The following is a 21,167-nucleotide window of genomic DNA, read 5'->3' on the forward strand; positions in this document are numbered from 1 at the left end:
TGGAGTCCCATAGGACTCCATGGGAATGGAGAAGTGGAAAGACTGGCACCATCTGGTAAAGGTGCCGGTGTTTCTGCATCCGTCTGTGGCCGGTGGCGTTACACCCGCCAGGATACATCTGCAAGGAGAACTAGCTAAGACAAAACAGAGCATGAGCACCTTGGTTCATACCATTGAAGATTTGGAAAACAGGCACAGGAGAGAGAACCTAAGGATCAGTGGTCTGTAGGAAGGGATGGAAGGGACTGATCTCCTGGGCTGGGTCCTACATTCTTTAAATAAATATTCCAGGACATTGCAAGATACATAGGGTCGGGTAGCAAAGAAAGGGTCTCAAGACTCAACCCAGGGACATAATAATGAAGTTCCATGCCTACCAGATAAGGAGAACATTTTATGAGCCTCAAGACAACAGGAAAACATCATCTACAAATGCCAGAAGCTACTGATATACCAGGGTCTGGCCGCCCTCATGCTGCAGAAGAGAGCAGCATTCCACCACATTACCAAAAAGTTACAACTATTTAATGCTAAGGACAGATGGACTTTCCCATTTGGCCTCCTTTTCACGTGGGAAGAGAATTAATGGAGATGCATAACCCCAGAGGAAACAGCAAAGATCCTGGGACTTTGGAGGGGTGGAAACCAGGCTTAGGACTAGAATATTCCTGCACCAATATTATTCCAACTGTAGGCGGAAGAAGATAGGGTGGCGATACTTATAAGTTTGTAAATACAGGTTTGATTAGAACATACTGAGGCTAATAATAAAGGAAGATATGTCATCATATCTGGTCAAATAAATGGCACCCGAGTAACCTAGCGTCTGTATATGGCCTGAATACTGGGCAGAACGAATTTGGCTGCTCCTTCTCTAGAGAACCTGGGCATTAACTGGTGGGCATACAATAGTAGCTGTAGACTTTAACTTGGCCCTGAATGCAAACTGGGATGTGTTGAACGGCTCTTATCAGAGCACCATTAAGCCCTCTAGAGATTTTCTGCGCCAGGTCACTGTAGCTGGTATGTTGGACTCCTGGAGGCATGCCCACACAGGCGAGAGAGATTACAAATTTTTGTCACACATGCATCACATCTATTCCCAGATTGATTACGCGTTCATTTGCAAAGACCTTCTCCCCGTCACCAAGGAGGTTAGCATAGGGGATATAGAATTCTCAGAGCATGCTCCAGTACAAATAACCTTAGCCTTATGCAGGCAGGAGACCCAACCAGTGGAAATGTCACCCTGTGTTGGTAAATGGCCTGGTCATTCGTGAGGAAATAGGGGAAGGCATTGTCGCTTTCTTTGAGAACAAAGCCCCTGGGATGGTTTCGGAGATGACTCGATGGGACGCATTCAAGGCGTATATGAGTGGAATCCTAATATCCAAAGCATGTAAAGCTAATAAACAGCTGAGCTGCACTTTGATGCAAGAGCTGAGAGAGAGGGAGGACGTGTACCGGGGCCCCACCACGTATTTCTGGGGGCTCCAGAGCATACAGTCTCAAATGAATATGCCAGAAAGCTTCCAGGGTCAAGTTTACTTTACTGAAGATGAAACAGCGTTATTTTGAAAGTGGCAATAAGGCCAGTAAAATTCTTACCTGTAAGCTTAAAAAGAAGAGTAGATCTTAGCAAATCGGGCAGACACAAGGAGGTGGGGCACAGTAATGGAGAAGCTTAAGGCTTTCAATGAGTACTATTGCACCCTATATCCATCTGAGCACCCATGTCCCTAACAAATTGAGAGGTTTCTGGATGGCTACCCACTCACTCTGACCACGATGGAGCAACACAACCTGCTCAATAGGGATATCTCCAAAGAAGAGATTCTCGCTATGACCTCCTTAAAATGGGGGAAGGCTCCCAAGCTACATGGGCTCTCCAAATACTTTTATAAGACATTTACAGACAAGGTCCTGCCCCACCTACATACATTATTAATCATATCTGGAGGAGTGATATCTTGTCATGCACCATGGGGAAAGCAAGGATTTTGCTGATCCACAAGGAAGGCCATGACCCTGCCTGCTTCTCGTCATACCGCCCTATAGAGGTGCTAGATGCGGACATTAAAATAAAAGACTGGACAAGGTGTTACCTTACCTGGTAAAACCTGCCAAGTGGGATTCAGCAAGGGGAAACAGGGGGCAGAAAATGTTATGAAAGTAGTGGAGCTGATTGACATTGCGCATAACACCCGAGTACCCTCCATGATCCTTGCCCTTGATGCAGAGAAGGCGTTTAACCGTGTAGACTGGCCCTTTTTCAGGGCAGTGATGGGCAGAGCAAATCTCGGGGTTACATTCACTAAGGGAGTGTTTGCACTGTATTCCCTCCCCACTGCAAGGGTCTTGACCAATGGCTGTATCTTGAGGGGCCCTCTCTTCGTGCTGCTGTTTCGCTCTGGCAGTCGAGCCTCGAGCCTCTTGCTGTGAAAATTAGGATGGATAGCGCCATTCAGAGTGTCTGCCACAGGGGGAGTACGCACAAAATAGCCTTATTTTCAGATTATATTATTTTAGCCCTGACTGAAGGGGAATCTGTCATTCCAGACCTGCTCAGACTCCTTGTAATCTTTCAAGGCATTTCAGGTTTTCAGATAAACTTAGACAAATGTAAGGCGATGAATGTAAACATGAGTCCTGCGTGAGATAGCTCCTTTTAGATGGTCTGAGGGAAGCATTCAATATCTGTGCATTTATCTGACAGTGCGCCATTCCACCCTGAAGAAAGCCAATTATCCGAAACTATTTGCTACAGTTAGAGCAGATGTGCGCTCTTGGCATACTCATGCAATATCTTGGTTTGGTAGCGTGGCCTCTGTCTAAATAAATATCTTGCAGAGGCTGTTATATGCCTTGCAGGCCCTACCAGTGTGCCTCCCTACCAAGCCCTTAAGAAGCTGCAACAGGAGAGCATAGCCTTTGCATGGCAGAATACTATGCATAGAGTTCAAACATGACTTTATATAGAACTAGCGATAAGGGCTGGCTGGCACTTACGAATATTAAAAGATACTACCAGGAGGCCCAATTGAGAATCCTGCAGGGTTGGGCGGACCCATCTTTTTGAAGGAGTTGGAGATTGCTGAAGGTGGAGGTGGCGGGTAGGCTCCTTAGATATATGCCTTGGCTAACGAAGAAAGATAGGCCCCTGAGCCTGTACGAATATCCAACTACCGGAGCGTCTCTGGAAGTGTGGGACGGTATACTTTGCAGGCTAGGTCTCTCAACAATCCCATCCCTTCTGACCCCTATTCATTTCAACCCTAATTTCCAACCAGCATACGATGGGGAGGGGTTCAACAAATAGAGGGAGGGTGTGTGTGAATGTACATCCCACCTATCCGAGCAAGGACAAGTTAGGTCCTTTGAATCTTGCAAGGAGACGTTTGGTTTGAATGAAGGGGAGTGGTACCACTATTGGCAGTTAAGACATTGGGCCAATCAACCACATAATAAAGTAGTAGCTATAAGTCAACTGACAGCGTTTGAGAGAATAATATTCTCCTCTGACGAGTCTAAAGTGCTATTATCACGATTGTAGGCCTGTTTGAACTCTGGCCTCAATGAGGGCCTGCCCACCCACACCCAAGCTTTGCACAAAGATTTAGGGATGACACTACTGGCCCAGAAATGGATTAAGCTGTGAACAGGGCTACACAATACAACACCTAGCGTCTCATTACGAGCATGCCGGTCCGGTAACAACGGTGCGAGTAAGCCTACCGGCACTGTTGTTACCAGACCGGTACACTCCAAGTCTGCGAGCTGCTTGCCGTCCCGCCCACCAGGTCAGATCTGGCAGGTGGGACGACAGCCACCTGCACACTTTCACAGAGGCACCGGCACCGTTATTTACGGTGTCTCCGTGTTCCCCATATCCATTGGGTCCTATGGGACTCAAATGGGAATGGGGAATACCATTTTATCCGGCACCTGATTTCCCGGACCGGCGGGGTTAGAATCCCCCGCTGTAACCGGCAAGCCAGGCACCAGAACAAAATCACAACTCCGGCGGCAGCCTGCCGGTTTTACCGGCACAGCTACCGCCAGAGTTGTAATGAGGCCCCTAGTGCGCAATACTAGAAAGGGTACAAGTTCTTAGCCATAGCCTATATCACCTCAGAACGAACGAAGCACGTGGGAACGGTAGACAGGGGCTTATTTTGGCAGGTATATGGAGGTGCAGGAACGCACATACACATACGGTTATGATGTTATTGATTGGTAGAATTGTTATTGTTGCGCTCTGGAAATCTTATAAAACAGCCACAGTAGATGAGTAATGGATGCGTATGTGGTCCCTGCTGATACATGAGAAGGTTACATACACTGCACAGGATAAACAGTTGTCCTTCACGAAATGGGGCAGCTTTCTTGACTATTTTAGAGTGAAAAATAAGGATGATACCAGTCCTATGCGATTGAGCGCTCTGGGCTTATTGGAATGCCTGTAATGCTTCTTATGCAGGCAGGGAGACCCTGGTTGCTGATCAGAGGAAAGAATGCATAGTTGATTTAGGCTCACACAGGGCCACGCAGTTTATGATGGTTCAACATCCCCAAGGGGAACCCTGGGAGGTGGGAAGAAGGAGGATCGATGGCTGTGTTGTGTTGGGAGAGGGAGTCTGGGCTTGCCTGCGCCCCACCCCTGTTCTGATGCAAGTGGTTATTTTGTGCAACCATGTTTTCATTTTTTACATTATTTATGCTTCTGTGGCTTTACTATGGTTTTAACTGTTATCCTTGCTATCTATATGCAGAGAACTAGGATGTATGAGGCAGCTTTGTATGCACAACACGTTCATAAAAAAAGATCTGAATACAAACGAATCGCAATCTTTAGTTAAAACAAACACTATATTAAAAATAGTAATAACCCACCCATCTAAGGGAAAACACAAAGTAAATAAAGACTGATTATATTTCCTGTTCAGGCAAGATAAATGGAAATTGGACTGCAGGAAGGATACAAAGAATGGGCACATTATGAAAGAAAACTTATCGCACATATTTAGTATAATAGTCTACTTTTTAGTATCATTATCCTTATCACCAAAAACAGAAAATCCCAAACAGATTTTGGTGGTTTGTGACAAAATTCTATTCTGCCCTGAAGAATTAGGGGGATGTCAAAGGCTTCTATGTACTAGCCCAAGACTTGTACTACAACTTGGCTCAGAGATGTTTCAATCATAACAGTAAAGAGGCCAGAGTAGATAGTATACCTCCTACACCTTTATTTGGTAATGTGGGCCGAGGGCAGTTAACAATCTGCAAAGAGGTGGGCCAGCAGTGGCAGTGTCCACACAGTACAGGAAGTGATACAATAAAAGTAAGGTCCAAGCAAGGCCTCATCACCCGACCATTCAAGATGCAGAATGCCAGAGGCAGGAGCTTTCCAGTGGTAGCGGCCAAGCAATGTAATAACCTACCAGCAGACATTTCCGAAAACACCTAAACACGTGGCTGTTTATACAGGAACTACAGAAATAACCCGCAGCATCGGATGTATATAAGTAACCTTGAAGCTATTGTAATATCTTTCACCTCTTCAATTCTGTAACCTTGCAAATGGTGTAACTTTGCAACCATGTAACAATATAAATAACCTGAACTAATGTATTAATTGCGATAACAATTCTGCTATCTTGTAACCTTGTAACCATACCTTTTGTTTACTGCCAAGAACAGCGCCTAGATTCCCTCGGGTTTTGGTGTGCTATAGAAATTGCAAATAAATAAATAAATAAGGCTCTATGAAAATAGCAATCTTTAGTAAACCACACAATATGATAAAAATAATAACCCACCCCTCAAAGGGAAAACACACACTAATTACAGGCTGATTGTTTACAGCAGGCAGACAGTATTACTGGAAAGTGTGCTGCAGGAGGGATAACAAAAATATGCAAATGAGGGAAAAGCACAAACATAGTATATTAAACATTCTTGAGCAAGTACAGAAAAGTCGCCTGGCCAACATTCCTGGGCTAGGTTTAGGCGCAATAATCAGGGTTTCCAAGGGTGCTTGAGAATGGCATATGGTTCCACGTTCTCTACCTTACTTCTTGTTTGATGTCTCAACAGTTTTGAGCCATTCTTCCTGGCACTTTTCGCAGCTTTAAGATCTGTTTTAAAAGCTTTGAGTTGGCTCAGTGGTACTCGGTTACCACGTCATCTTTTTGTAAACTAACAGTTCAATGGCTCTACTTCTGTGATGATGTATTTTAGTTGAAATGGCTCAAAGGTCAGAATAGGCGGCTCAATTGTAGAAAGTTGTAGATTTTATCTGGCTGTCTGAAGGAGGTTGAGAAACGTTGATGGGCTCATCATAGCAATAGTGTTTCCAACGTGTTTTGTTCAAAGGGTTGAAATGTGTTCAATGGCCCAGCTGGAAGGTTGCAGCATAAAAATGCTGTGGTTCAACAGATGCTTAGTCATGATGTTGGCCTGAAGTCATGGCTGTTGTTCTTAGCAGCAGCAATTTCCAAAAGAAATACTCTTGGATTTATGGGTTGCCGGGGGCCACCTGAACTGGAGTTGAAGTTAATTGAGTCACCTCCAGTTCCACTTTCTCCCTTTATGTATCTTGGCATCCTGGAATTCTGGTTCTCATCAGCAGGCAAGCTTCTAGGGTTCTTCCAGCAATACCCCCCCCCAGCCCCAACTGTATGGAAGAAGGGTTTGAATCAGAAAATCTCCAAAAATATGTTAACGAGCAGGGCGCTTCCACTCTCTTTGCACCCTAATCCTAGTAGTGTCTTGGTGGCCTCCAAGCACCCATTAGGATCCATGGGGTACATCTCTTGTTTGGGGCATCCTCCTACTTAGGAGCAATTCCCAGGATGCCTATGCTACTGATAGAGTCACTTGCAAGCATATTTGAAGCACTCTGTGAGTTCTAAAATGATCAAATCGATCTACCCTGTCCCAGAGCATTTTTGTAGCCTTTGCTCTCCCATCTATTAATTCTCCAAGAATGCAAGGTCTGTACTGACATTTCTAAACCCTTCGCCGCTAGTCACTGTTGGTGTAAATGCGGGTATTCTCTGTCCACTGAAAGGAATGTCACTATCAAAGGTGTATCTTTTTTCTTTGATAAAGGTTTCTCTTTTACTATATGTAGTTATGCCCTCTAGCACAGAACATAGTTCATGTGTGGTACCTCTGCTTAAAAATGGCTCCCTATGTAACCTTTACTTCCTGACATAAGGGAGAAGCCGGGTGGGAGAAACTTGCTGAATGTATGGGTTTCCTTATATCTAGAATTGGAATTAACCTGAATCGTGATAAAGTTGTTAAGCTATCCCTTTTTATTGGAAAACGTGGCTAATGACATTTCAGATTCTTTCTGAGATAGCCTTACATACTATGGTATGACAGACCTAGACACAATTTTAGCTCTGAAGAGAGGTGTATGCACCCTGCTCGGTTCAGAATGCTGTATTGTTATTTCTATAATTCAAGTAATATAGTCAGTATGCCTACACATATTCAAAGCTCTGTTGGCATTCTACACAGACAAAACCCATATACTTCCTGGTCCTTTTGGGCCTGTCTTACTGGATCAATTGGATCATGAAGGGCTTCTATAATTCATGGTGTTTTTCTTGTATTTGCAATACTAATAATGATATATTGTCTCTTTTTATTGTAGAAATATGTGCTTCACTGTGGATGTAAAAGTGATACAAATACTTTTAAAGTGATGGAAAGATTGATGTTCATGAAAGTGTTGCAGGACGTGTTTAAGTCAGATGATAATTATTATTCAGAACTGTCTATCCAGCATGTTTAGAGTGTGAGGCTGCTCGGGAAATAACCCCATTGCAAGTTATTGTAAACAGGAAAGTCATGGTTCAAGAGCGGATTTCGAAGCCATGTTGGCTGGTGCATGTTTGACATGAGAAAACATATCTGAATTCAGAAAGAGTACTTGTATTCATTTACTGCTTTACATTTTTTGCTATGCCAACACAGTTAGCCTTAGAAAATGCTTTTACTGGCATAAATTATATTGAGCTCATACTGAAAATGTCTTTCTCTGCTAACTTTGCCAAAACTAGCTTGAATGCTTAATTGTATTCTCTTTGCCCACATCTGTGTGTTTATCTAACGTTGGATGAGCTTGTGACATTGAAGTATCTGAAACTGTCGAGCACCCACAACGCATCACATTATTCGAGCCAACGGTGGTTACTCTCTAATTGAGTCCTAGTAACATTCCACTGTTTGTATTGAAGATTATCTAGACGTGAGGGAATGAAGTATGATGTATTAAGGGGCCGGATATAGGGATATCTCTGCCAGTGTTGTTTTGTTTGTTTCTCATGCAGCCTTGTGAAATAAAATATCTTAGAAGAACTGCCTTACCCTAAATAGATTTAGGGAATTTGATTAGACACATGTATGCCTTCTTCTTTATTGAATTAACAAATTAATCCAATTTTTATAATACTTGTCCGAATTTCAAATCTTGTTCACTTTCAAAACATTTGGAGAAATGCCATGGTCGACTAACTTAACAGAGGAATATGTAGAACAGTACATGTGTGAAAATGTACAAATGGCTCTCGATCAAGCGCCAAAGTTGTAAATGCATAACAGAATTATGCAGTAGCCTTAATTAGCCAACTTGAAGCAATATCTATGTTTATCAAGTGCCCTGTTGCAAGTGTATCCATAGAGTGCAAATCCAGTGCAGCTGGAATTTTCAACTCTGACAAAAGCGTTGTGGTTTGTGAGCTGCAATTGTGCAGAGACTCAGCATGTTAAAATGAACAAGAATTTGATTCCTAAAAAGTATATTGTTGCTGATGCTGATGCAAGATATCTGAGGGAAAAATGTGAATGGAATTAAAAGATGCTCTGTCCATTCTAACTGGATCAGGGGTTGAGATGGTAACAATGAAGAATTGGCATTCATTCAATCCAATGCATGGCTACCAACATGTGTGGGAGAATGACATGTTACATTCATTCCAGAGTTGCTATGGCTTGAACATGTGCATACATTATAGCCAGTGTTGAATCATCGTTAAGTGGTGTAGCCTCCAATCCGGCTGATATAATATTCCAGAAATAATATTTATTCTGAAATACTGTCAATTGTAGACATAATAATAAAATTTCACAACTAGCCATTAAATGAAGCCTGCTGGAGACTCCACAGCTGAAGCTATACAAGGAGGGAGTCAGACAAGTCAACCCCCAGCAGAAAAAACCATTGGACTGACTTTTGTTTGTTTGTACAAAATGTCCCCTCTGATCACAGAGGTATTCACAATGAGGGCGATGATGACATTTTCCCCACATTCCCTGCCCCCAAAAGCAAACCACTGCGGTTGTCTAACCATGTACAAGGCCTGGACATGTAGTTCAAAGCTACAAAGGAGTGTGGGAGCTCATCTACTGAAAACAAACACCCTGTTCTATGGAATTTCTTCCACCCAGGGGGTCCACAACCACGTTTTAGCTCACTGCACCCTTCACAGAGGAGAAATAGCCATTTGCATATCAGTCTGTGTCCCATTCACAAAGGCAGTCCAGCACCAAAATACTAGTGAAATCTCCTCTGAACAAGAGCACCATTAGCAGCAGCAGACACATGTTTAGGCCAAGTCGGGCATGATCAGTGAGGTTAAGCTGAGCCTCTCTAAGAGACAGTGAGCAAGGGCTCTACGTCTGGATTACCCTGGGTTACTTAGGCGAAAACCCCAGGTTTTACAAAGTTACAAAGGAGTGTGGGAGCCCCTCTACTGAGAAGAAAGTCCACAGAACAGGCTAGAGGGGCTCCCACATGCATTAGTAATTATGTAGTTCAAAACTGCATTCACACATCCTGTTTCCAGGTGCTGATCCAACCCCAAGGGAAGTACGTACACTCTATGAAGAACCAGGAAACTCAGACAGAACCTGATATTGAGTGATTAATGCCATGACAACTGCAGTGACACTTACACAAAGGATAACACAATATATGGAGGCCCAGTGGGAGGCGTAGCTCCGCTGATGCTAAAGGAGCCTGTCCTTGTGTCTGAAGAAGAGCTGTCTCTCCGGGAGGAACCAACTCCACCTCTAGAGTGGCACTACCAAACTTGAAAATGTATGCCTTTCCCCCCCAAAGAGGCATCATCAATAGACCGGCCATACCTAGTGAAGCAGATCCCACTGTGGAGGAGTGTCCTGACTGCCAGTGAACTAGTGAGAATCCTGGGACCCACGCCGAAGGGCTCATTGTTGCCAAACAAAAGGCGGCACAGCTGATGAGTGTTGATCAGAAATTGTGAGCCCAGAGAGCCTTACCATCTAGAGAGAGAATGAGTCATCTTAGGCTTCCACTACTGAGTACAGTTATGATAATGACTCAGGTTGGTCTGAAATTTCAGAATCCTTCCAGCCTGAGTGGTACTAGGTTAGAGAATTATGTTTTGGGCTGTGAAATTGCACTCTTTACAGCCAAACATCAGACACTACATATAGGAAGCCATCACCAGAGCCATGAGACATTGCTAGCACTAGTATCCAGTGGCCCAGATCGTCTCATCTGTGGCTGTGGAAACTCCTATGGTGCTCGTTTCACTGGACAAGCCAGAGAAGGAAGTCCACACAACAGAGGTATTGCCCTAGTGCTCAGAGGAAGAGGCAGAAGGAAGACAAATGCCAGAAACTGCCATTACAGAGACCGCATCTAAGTTGATAGCTGAGTCAGTGCAGCTTCCCGTCTTGGGTGATCCAGTGCGCTGCCAGTATCACTGCCATGATGCAGCAAGCCATCTACATTGTTGCTAAGGTTCTCAGGTCTACATTTTTTTAGAGCATCCCATCTACCGGAATGGATTCTGAGCTGCAGGGGGTGACAACAAACAGAACCGAAACTTCCAAAGTGCACTGAGGAAGTTGCAGAAGTTACTCATAGACAGTTCTGTTGTGCTTGGTTCTGTGAGTGCTGTAAACCCGAAACAAGAGCCTGACTCATGAAGGTCATGCTGGATGAAGGCACAATCCATCAGCGAGTTATGAAGCTTTGTCCATTCCGCTACCTCTAGCTTTCAACTTAACTTGTGAAGATTGTGGTGAGAGTGTCAAGCAGTCCCTACTACAAAAGTATCATCAGTATCTCCTGTCAATAGGGGCAATGGGGCTAGCCTACCTTGGAGAAGGGGGTGCAGCATCAGCATGTGTGAGCCAACAATGTCAAGTTATGAGATACCACCACTAGGTGTGCACGGAATTAGGAGAACTCGCACAGAATCTGCCCCCACATCTGTATATTGGGCCTCCTTGTTGTTGCAAATCAGATGTGGAACTTTGAAAGGTGGACCAAAACAACTCTATGGGAACTGACTCTGTCAGGCTCGGATAGCAAACTCTTCCTGAATCTCCAGTAAAATGTATTTATTATGCTACTTTGTCAAATTAGTACCCGGCGAGAGCCATGCACCCGGCTTCGCTCAGGCCTATAACTATGGGTTCCGGGGCATTACCTGACTCGGTAATGCCCCCGCCGCTCCGGGCACATTGTTTCATTAATGTGTTTTGCAATGTACATGCATATTGATCTTGTTTCTAAAAAAACCAAAGCATTGCAAAAATCGGTGTCTATATTTGTACAACTTGAACATTGTAGGCTGCTAGTCATTGTATTTGGGTTCCTTTCTCTAGCTGGATCCAGAAGATGTTAAAGGCAAAATGTAGGTGACTGGAAGTCACAATAGGCCTGTACTTGGGCACTTTACAATCATGCTGGTATCCTTGCGGTAACTCCACCAGGATATCCGAAAATAGAATTACTGTTAGCGGCAATCGCTCTGGCGGTTTTACCGCCGGATTACGAGTGCCGGTATACAACGCTAGTCCCCATTCCATGGAGTCATTGGGGACTTTGTTGGTATTACCAACGCCTGTAATACTGGCGATTTCTGCCAGTAGTGTGGCAGGATAACCTCCAGCTCTTAGCTGAAGGTACCACCGGAAAACTTGTATTTGTCCAGTGTTCGGAAACGTGCCGGTATACGTTAATCGGCACGTTAATTCTGCACCAGGCAACTTGTAATTGTGCCTGCAGGAGTATATGCCAACATGCAAAGTAGGTGTAAATAAAAGAAAATTTAACAGGACACTCTGCTTCTCGCTTGAATATTCACCCAAATATATACTCGTAAACTGAAGTAAAAGTAAAAGAAAAACTTGCTGCATGCTGGGACTTGAGGTCCAATGTTTCTAGAGTCATTAATGAAACTGAGTGTAGGAAGGGGTGCTGAGTGCTGGAAGTTGATATCAAAGTTCAGAGAGACACGGACTATGAATATACACTTTATATATTGGTGCTTGCAGTAAAAAGTTCCATAAGACATTGAAAGCTTGAACCACAACTTTTTGCTGGAAGTTGAAATCCAAAGCTCACAAAGACATTTATAAATTAATTATAACAACAATAACAATAGAACTAATATTGTATGTAAATATATTGTATGTGAAGCATTTTGGATAAAAACTCTATATAAATAAGTTCTTTATTATTATTATTATTATTATTATTATTATTATTATTATTATTATTATTATTATTTATTATTATTATTATTATTACTATTAATAATAATATTATTATGCGACCCCATAGCATTCAAGAAAATAGATTGGAGTCTGAGATGACCTGACAATCTCTTTACATGTGTAAACAAATACAATCTTTGAAAACCAGCACATTATTGTAAAGGTTGTTGGTTAGCTTTACACCTTAACCTGTTCCTTAAGTGAGATGAAAATCAGAAGGGGGTGGGGTACAGCTAAACAAAACAATATTTATTTGGGGCATGGCTGAGGAAGCGTATGTTTTAAAAGAACCTTCAGAACTAGTGTCGCTTGCTTGAAAAACAGCCCGGTCAAGTTTCATATTACAAAATATACCAGAAATGAAAGCGAGACACATCTCTGAGATAGATTGTGTTGCATATAATCCAGTACTAAGTGTCAGTGTTGGGCAAAGCTGGAAGGAGAAGGTTGTATGTGAGTGGAGTTTACACATTATTTGCTGCTGTGCCTTTAAACCACAAGCCCCACCTAATGGAATTATAAATTAATTACCTTGCGCGAAGTGCAGTGCTGTCAGGGTTGGGCAAAGTTGGAAGGGGAAGGTCGTATGTGAGTGGCGTTTACAAATGATTTGCTGCTGTGTCTTTGAACCACAAGCCCTGTCTGCTGGAACTGTAAATTCATGACCTAGCATGAAGTGCTCGTGAGAAGCGCCGTGCTAAGTGTCCGTGCCGGTGTCCAGCATCTGACGTCAGAGTCTCAGTGGGTTTCCGGCAGCTCAATATTGTGGCAAGTTGGTAGCCTGGCACCATTTCCCTCCCTGCATCATCGAAGTCCAGGCGGCGGGTGAGTGTTCCTTCTTTTGGCTTAGTATGAATAAGTATGACCTCAGAAGCAATGCTGTGGCTCGAGAAGTTACTGATGAGGAGGCTACCACAAAAGGAGTGTGTGAAGACGAGGTATGGAACACAGCGGTTTTGGCAAGCAGCTCTTTGGACACATTTGCTCAAGAAGCCACTTTGATTCTTGCTGTTCAAACCAATATAAACATGTTTTTGGACAGTTCAAATGGGGACCGTCCATGTGAGAAAGCTGGGCCATATGCAAGAATGCTTGGGACCTCACATGGTGATGAGGTTGAGTTAAAACGGAGAGCTTCTGTGGTGGAGGATGTAGAAGTTGTAACAGTCCAGATTGGGCAGAGTAATGCCGCCAAGGTGCCCATGATGGCTGGAGGAACAGCAGAAGTACTAGATACTGCTGTGCGCAGCCAGGAAGTTGCAGGGATTTTGGCCGCTGCAAACCAGGTTTCTACCTTGGTCTCTGCTCACTGTCCTTCCAATGTGGATAAAGGTGTTTATTTGGTGGAGGCACCGAAAGCTCCAGTTATGGGAGCTGGAAAGGGTAAAAAGGAATTAGCGTTGTCCATCCGTAATCGAATTGCAATCCAGAAAAAAATAGAAGATTTTTTTCTGGATTGCGGAAGGGATAGTTGGTCTGATCCCTATTACCAGTACAGACTTAAGACCTACAGCAAGGTCCAGAATGGATGCTGCCAAAAGATTTAAATTGATCAGAGTTGGCTATGGACTTGATGGATTCCGACAAAATCCCTCCGACAGAAGATGGTGATGGGATATTAGTGAATGATCCGAACGTCCCAATGAAGGATGAATCTGTACTTTCCATTCTAACAGAACATTGGAAAAGTATTGACTCTTTGGACTTAGGTAATTCCACTCGTGGTGTAGTTTCTTCGCCTTAGGGGAGTTTCATTACACCTTAAGGGAACTGGATGATTAACTGGAGATTAACGCTCCTGAAATGTCTGCACTATATTTTGGTGTTAAGCTCGTTTTCCACCTAGTACGATAATATTTAATTGGAGTTGGTGACCCTTACTCTCCAGTTAAGGGAGTCTAAACTTACTTTGGAAGATATCCCGGCTGATTTGAAAAAGCTATTGGAAAAAGTTTTGTTAACCCACCATCACAGCCAGAACAACCCCTGGAAAATGCGGGTAGGGGAGAGGTACTGGGTGGTCAAAATTCTAAAGCCCTAAGTAAGAGTCTGAAAACTCATATTCATGGTGCTAAGGGTGCTAGAACATGGATTCCTCTGAGGAGTTTGTTTGGGCTTCCAACTTATGAAGGAGTGGGTAAGAAAAAGAAGAAAGGAGGTAATTCTGGGTCTAGGACATTTTTGAGGAATTTACATTTGACAGAGAAGGTGGCAGTTGTAGCCTCTGCTGAGAAGGTGGCAGAGGATCAATTTAATGTGGAAGAGCAAGAAGAGCAGGTTGCTCTGAGAAGGAATAGTGTCATTATTTTGAGGAGTAGCTGGGAAGAAGGCACTCAGAATGAAATTATTAAATTGCCTTCTGACCCTAAAACGTATCCCTCAAGAGCCACCCATTCCATCCATAATAAAGGCGTGGATGATGCCACTCTGCGGTTGGGTAGTTGTAATGGTCAGAGTCACATTGGAACTCCTCCTTCAAGGGGGTCAACCTGTGAAATGTATGTACAGACGGACCCACCGAAAGTTACACAGAAGGTTATGATGTCCGAGCAATGGGCTACTCTGTTTATGAGAAACAAAGGGAGGGGTGGTGTTGTTGCTACATCGAGGAGTGCGAATGACGCACGGCTGGACCCCAACAAAATGTTTCACCAAGAGTTGATGTTGGATCCCAGTCTGAACATGCCTTGGTGGTACAAAGGGAGGATTCGCATCACCTGGGCATACATTTGAGAGTGGCTATGGAAGCCCAGTCTATGATCGGGAGAGATGTGGAGGTGGTTAGACACCCTATTCCATCTGAGAGTTGTTGCAGAACCTATAATGGGGGAAGTAATGGTGGTGGCCCCTCCAAAAGGCATCTGAAGTGGGCGTGGTTATGAGTGCTGATTTGGTAAAACCGTCGTCCTCTGTGACATTAGCAGTAAAAGGCTGGTGTAACTTTGAAAGAGGAACGGTATACATGTCAGATGTGCCAGATGGCCTGCTTCTAAGGAGTCTCGCCAGTGTTTCAAGGGGTCAAGGTATTCAGGGCAATGTTCCCGAAACTGGGAAAAGTTACATTCTCGAGCGCTTGCTTGATGTGGAAAAGAGTATTCCTCTGAATCGTTCTAACATTGTGAATCTATTGCACCAAATTCTTCATTTGCATCTTACTTTGCTCCAGAGACAATGAGAGGGTCTTCTTTTTTGATGCTGTCCAAATTGATGGTGTTACACTGGACTTTAAGTCAAAATTGGTTGTAAACATGATACTAAGTGAGACAAATGTGTTACGACCTTGTGCCAGTTTGTAGTATACAGGCTGGTGAAACTAATGAAAATGTTTCTATTTTGCAGGATGAATTTCATGCAGGGCTCCTAAACCCATTGTCCATAACCCGTAATTGGGCTTCAAATAGGAGACAAGCTGATGAAATAGTAAGGAAGGAAAGGGATGCTAAAAAGGGGAAGGCCGTGAATTGATCCTGGTTTCCACAATCTTTATCAGGGGATTTTAGGAAAATTGGGGATCGAGAGATGGATCTCTAGTGAACCCTGATGAGATAACTGTACTGAGTTGGAATGCAAGGTAATAGCATAGCTTCACTGGTTCTTCTAAGGAAGGTATTGATTGTCTACAATGTGACATTATTATGTTGCAGAAAGTCTAGTTACCTAAACCAATCTATTTTGATGGATATACAGTGTTCCAACAGTTAACAAGTGGGGGCGCAGGGGGTCGCCCATTGGGGAGCCTAATTGTTGCAATGAAAAATGCCCTCTTAAAGGAGGCAGAGATTATCTCAAAGGAAACATATAGTATCCTAGCGGTGAAGGTTATTCGTAATGAAACTGCGTTCAAATCCCTCATGATATTAGTTAACATATTGCAATCCTGCATGTTTCAATTTGACTTCATTTCTGGCAATACTCTCTGACTTATTTGCAATGTTCTATGTTGAAAAAGAGGGTGGCCATGTTCTGATGGGCAGGGATTTAACTGCTGAATGTTGGCCGAGTGAGAACATACTGAAACATAAAAGGGGGCCCTGGATTGATGGTAAATGTTGAGTTTCCCTTTTTGAAACATGGAACCTAACTATAGTAAATGGGAAAGAGCGAGTGGAAATCCCATTTCGTCCAACGTGAAAGAGGGCTAATAGCCAGCCGTGTATTGATTACTTAGCAGTGTCTGACAATTTGGCATGGTTGTGTGTCGAATTTACGATTACAAAATGTCCATTAAGTGATCATAGACCTCTGACTGCAAAATGTGGGTTGGTTATTAGGAGTAATTTGGATGTTCAGTTCTCAGAGCTGTTTTTGAACTACAAAGGTAACAGGGTTGCGATGAGAATCGCCAATCCAGATAATGCAAAAGAGAATTTAATTATTTATTAATTAATACATGTCTGGGAGAGAAGATAGAACTTTTGACAGTGAGTGGTTTCGAGGTGCTCTTAGATAGGTTTTCATATTGTGCTGGGTCACAGAAGATTTTGAAAGTTAAGAATTGCCATCCATTTCATAAAACAGTGCAGGAAAGGAAGAAGGTACTTCGAGAAGTATTCGGGCCCTGTTAAAGAAGGTGGGTAAGGGGATTGGCTTTCAGGAAAAGATGCGTAGGTTGAAGCAATCCTATAAGAATTGGGTACGGTGTTTCAAATGTATGCAGCTTCCGACAGAGAGAGAAAAAATGCTAAATATTGATTTCGATAACTTTTGGCTGGTGATAATGTCTTGTTAACCCCGCAGTATGGTAGACAGGATAAGACGATGTCTCAAAGGAAATGGGAAAAGCACTTCTTAGCATTGTATAGACTGCCAAAGCATCAGTAATTTTGCCATACTGTTAAAAACCACTGGTCCATAGATCAATCAGTTGAATGTATAGAGGACGCTATAAGGAAATCTTTGAGTTCCTGTGCTTGTGGCACACATTTTATTTCCAATATGCTCTTGAAATCTGATCCTGTCCTGTGGGCCTCTGTCTTGTAATGTTTATTTGTTTCAGTCCTGGAAACTAAAGCCACACCTCCATCGTGGAAATGCTCGGTGGGGATATCTATTTTTAAAAAGGGGGACAGAAATGATCCAATGAATTATCGTCCAACATCTTTATTGGACTGTGATAGTAAGATTTTTGCCGGGATCCTTGCGAGAACTGGAAACATGGGGGATTTTAACCAGGTGACTGTCAAAATACCAAACAGATTTCAGAAGAGCAGGGGCAACAAATGTAAATGGCCGTGTTCTGTCCAGATTCCGAGAGCAGGCCTGGGAGGTTTACTGTGGCCCAGTTTACCTGATGGCTATTGATTTCTCCCAGGCCTTCGACTCGGTAAACCAGTCATTGTTCTGGGCGAAGCTATGAGCTTGGGAAATCCCAGACACATTGTTGTCAATTGTGATGCATTTACATGAGGATTGTACGCTTCAAGTCAGGTTGAACAGGTAGAGAGCCTTATCTAAAGGTTTTAAGCCATTTACAGGTTTGAGGCAGGGGTGCGTTTTGTCCCCTGCCTGTTCAATGTGTATTTGTCGGACCTTGGTGACCATCTGCAGGCAGCTGGATTTGTTCCTCCAAAAACTGGCAAGTTGCCGGTTGGATATTTGACATACGCTGATGACGACATTATGTTAGACAGGACGCAAATTGTCTTAAAGAGGCTTGTTAGAGCTATGGAATTTTATGTGGAAAAGAATGAGCTATTAATTGATGGCAAGAAAACGCAATTTATGAGGTTTCACAGAAATGGTAAAAAGTTGGTGGACTACAGCTGGTCTATAAATAAACAGCTTTTGGTCCCACGCACGGCATAACTTATTTGGGATTTGTAATGCAGGCCAATCCGAATAAAGCATTGGTGTTAGGCAGAGCCATGGAGAAGGCAGCTCTGCTGGCTTCACAAATTAAAATGGTTTGTAACCAGTTCTGCCGCTTCTTTCTGATTCCGGTTTTGGATTTTTATAAGCTTATAGGTTATCCCAGCTTTGTTGTTATATGAGATGAAACTGGCTGTGGTAATTCGAGGAATTGTTTGGGAGAAGGTGGAGGCGAGTATATGGTGGAGAGTGCTGGGTTTTCCCGTTTGCCTCCCAGTTTTGACTTTGCGTTTAGAACTAGGGTTGTCCTCGCTGTTTTGTTCTGTATGGTATGGTATGCTATTGTTTATTTATATAGCACCTGTGAAATGGAAACATTTTTTACTATATAGGTTACTATTGGATCTGCCCTCTGATTCTCTTTTCGAAGACCTTGGGGCAGCCTTGTGATCTGGATCACACCAAGCCCTTGAAAGGCTTAAAAGGTTGGCTGATTCGTTGCTGTTCGAAGGTGAACTGGGGGTTCAAACTTGATCTCTGACCTTAATTTAGTGAAGAAACAGCTAGAGGAGTTGGACTGTAGACTAACAATTGACAAAGCACATACTTGCAAACTATATAAAAGTCTTTCTGTTTTGGACAAACCTTTGGGGGCCCTTCTGGTGAATTTAAAGAAGTTTCTAAATGCCTATTGGCGTGGACAATTCCTATGGTTTCATCTGAATCTATTGGTAGCAGGGCAAATCCAAAAGATGTGTGAAGGTGGGGCCCTGGATGGTTGTGTGACTAGTGGGATGTGTTCCCAGTGTAGGCCACTGGGTGTTTTTCAAACCAGAGAACACAATCTTCCTGACTGCCCCAATCTACAGGTTCAGCGAGTCCTGTTGCTTTCGAAATTTGCTCACAGGGTTGAGTTTTTAAATACTAAGGAAATGTTCTACTGACTTTCAAGTGGGGAAGAAACTCTCCTAACATTGTCAACGATTAAACTGCTTAATTATGCTGTTCTGGGATAGCTGACATGGGAATATGGTATCTTGGGCCATTTGTTGGGTGGGCGATTTCTTGTTGTAATATGTTTTAATCTTTATTATTGATCTGTGTAGTAATTGAGCTGTATTAGATGCAATTAGAATGATGGATCGAATTGATTGATTTTATTTCCTTTTCTTTTGCTTTATTTCTCTTTATTATTTTAAAGATTAATGTTGGTGTATTTTTGTGCTTCGTATTTTATCTATTATTTTATATCTCATATGTTGGGTTTTACTTTGTATAAGTTGACTTGAAGCAACCAAGATCACAATAAAATAAAAAAATAAAAACATAATCAAATTCATCTGTAGAAAAAAAAATATTTCTATGAAAATATTTCTATTACAATTATGAAATAAAATCAAAATAAGTCAACACAATTTCCAATCCATGTAAGATAGCTCAGAGCCATCCTGCTAAGCACACATCTGAAATTACCATCCTAGTAAGCTTGCAAAATTGCCACAAAGATCTGTGTGTAACATGCTAGACAACTCCCTCCACCAAAAAAGATCATCAGTGGTTCCCCACTAACTATTCAAGTCCATGCCCCAAACATTGAAAAACTACACTTCAGTGTCTTTCTCATAAAAGAATGCTTAAAAAGCAAATGAAAAAGAAAGGTTTCCCTCCTAGCAGCACTCTGCAGTGATCAGTGATAGATGTCAATGTGTCCAGTTGTCGCTTTTATATTTCGGTTTCATGTTAAAATAGCGAATATAAAACACAGAGGCTGAAAACAACGAATTTTTGGGAGCCGATTTTCAAAACAAATTATAATTTTTTTCCGCTTTTTTAAAATAAATGGGGGCTCGCCCCTCCCCCTACCCCCCACAACAGAACCCCCTACCTTTATGCCCTTACCTAACCCCGGTATCTTTTTTTTTAAGTTGCCAAAAAAACAATAATTCGTTATTTTCAGCCGTTTTTGTTTTCGTTTTTTCGGGGGAATACCTCTATTTCAACGCTTTCCAGGCATTCAATGTACAGCTGTTCAGTGGTAGAGGCAATAGAGTGGGGGAGGGGATCATCCTCTGACTGTTTTAGTGGTGAAAGTCTTTCAATCCCAGCCTCTAGCTTGAGTTGGGGAGGAAGGGGGTCGTCCTCTTAGCCACTTAAAGTGATCTTGACAATGTGGATTCTAATCGTCTCTTTCATCATAATGAGTAGCTGTAGACGTCTGGATAATGACACCGAATGCCAGAACGCTATGCATGGCATGATGGCATTCAGTATGTATGTAAGGAGGGCACTTCCAAGAAACGGGTGATGGATGGGTGTTGTAGGCAGAGATTTACTGATGAACAAACTCGTGTAACGATCATGCTATCTCTTAAATAATTGCCACAGCTGTCTGACAAACTGAAATAGAAAAGCAGCGAAAACAAGGCACATTCTAAAAGGTACTTACTAAAAGAAGGCACAGCCACAAAATTCTTCATAAATACAATTATCCAGTAATAATTCAGAAATCTCATTTTCCTAAGCATCAATGTAGCTGTTGAACAAGGTGGCCAACACAGGGCTGTTACATCACAATGTGTGCATTGTCATTCTTAAAGGTAAAGGCATTTGACAAGCAAAGTGGTTCTTTCTGCAGTAAAAATCAACTTCTGGATCCTATTACATAGCAATAAATTAAAGCACGACCACATCGATTTCTTAGCTAAACAGAAAACCAATAAGTATGGCTGTTTTATCTAAGTAATGTTTCTTTATTAAATAGATGCGCGAGGAAGTACGTGCGCGATTGT

The 21,167-nt window shown here is 42.7% G+C and overlaps 1 protein-coding gene across 2 annotated transcripts in view; it reads right to left on the reverse strand.

Annotated features, from left to right (window-relative positions):
- Nucleotides 1-20,947, reverse strand: part of LOC138453757 (chymotrypsin-like elastase family member 2A) — a 341,724-nt gene extending 320,777 nt beyond the window's left edge. The window contains exon 1 of one of the 2 annotated variants that reach the window (XM_069606886.1): nucleotides 20,825-20,947. In XM_069606886.1, coding sequence (XP_069462987.1) covers nucleotides 20,825-20,903 — 79 coding nt within the window. In that variant the 5' untranslated portion in view covers nucleotides 20,904-20,947. Of the gene's footprint in view, nucleotides 1-20,367; nucleotides 20,557-20,824 lie in introns of those variants that run through there. The other variant, XM_069606887.1, reaches the window with a different exon arrangement.
- Between the last annotated feature and the right edge of the window lie 220 nt (nucleotides 20,948-21,167).

Source organism: Ambystoma mexicanum, chromosome 4p (assembly GCF_040938575.1).
Source record: "Ambystoma mexicanum isolate Mex_15411 chromosome 4p, UKY_AmexF1_1, whole genome shotgun sequence".
Classification (NCBI taxonomy): Eukaryota; Metazoa; Chordata; class Amphibia; order Caudata; family Ambystomatidae; genus Ambystoma; species Ambystoma mexicanum.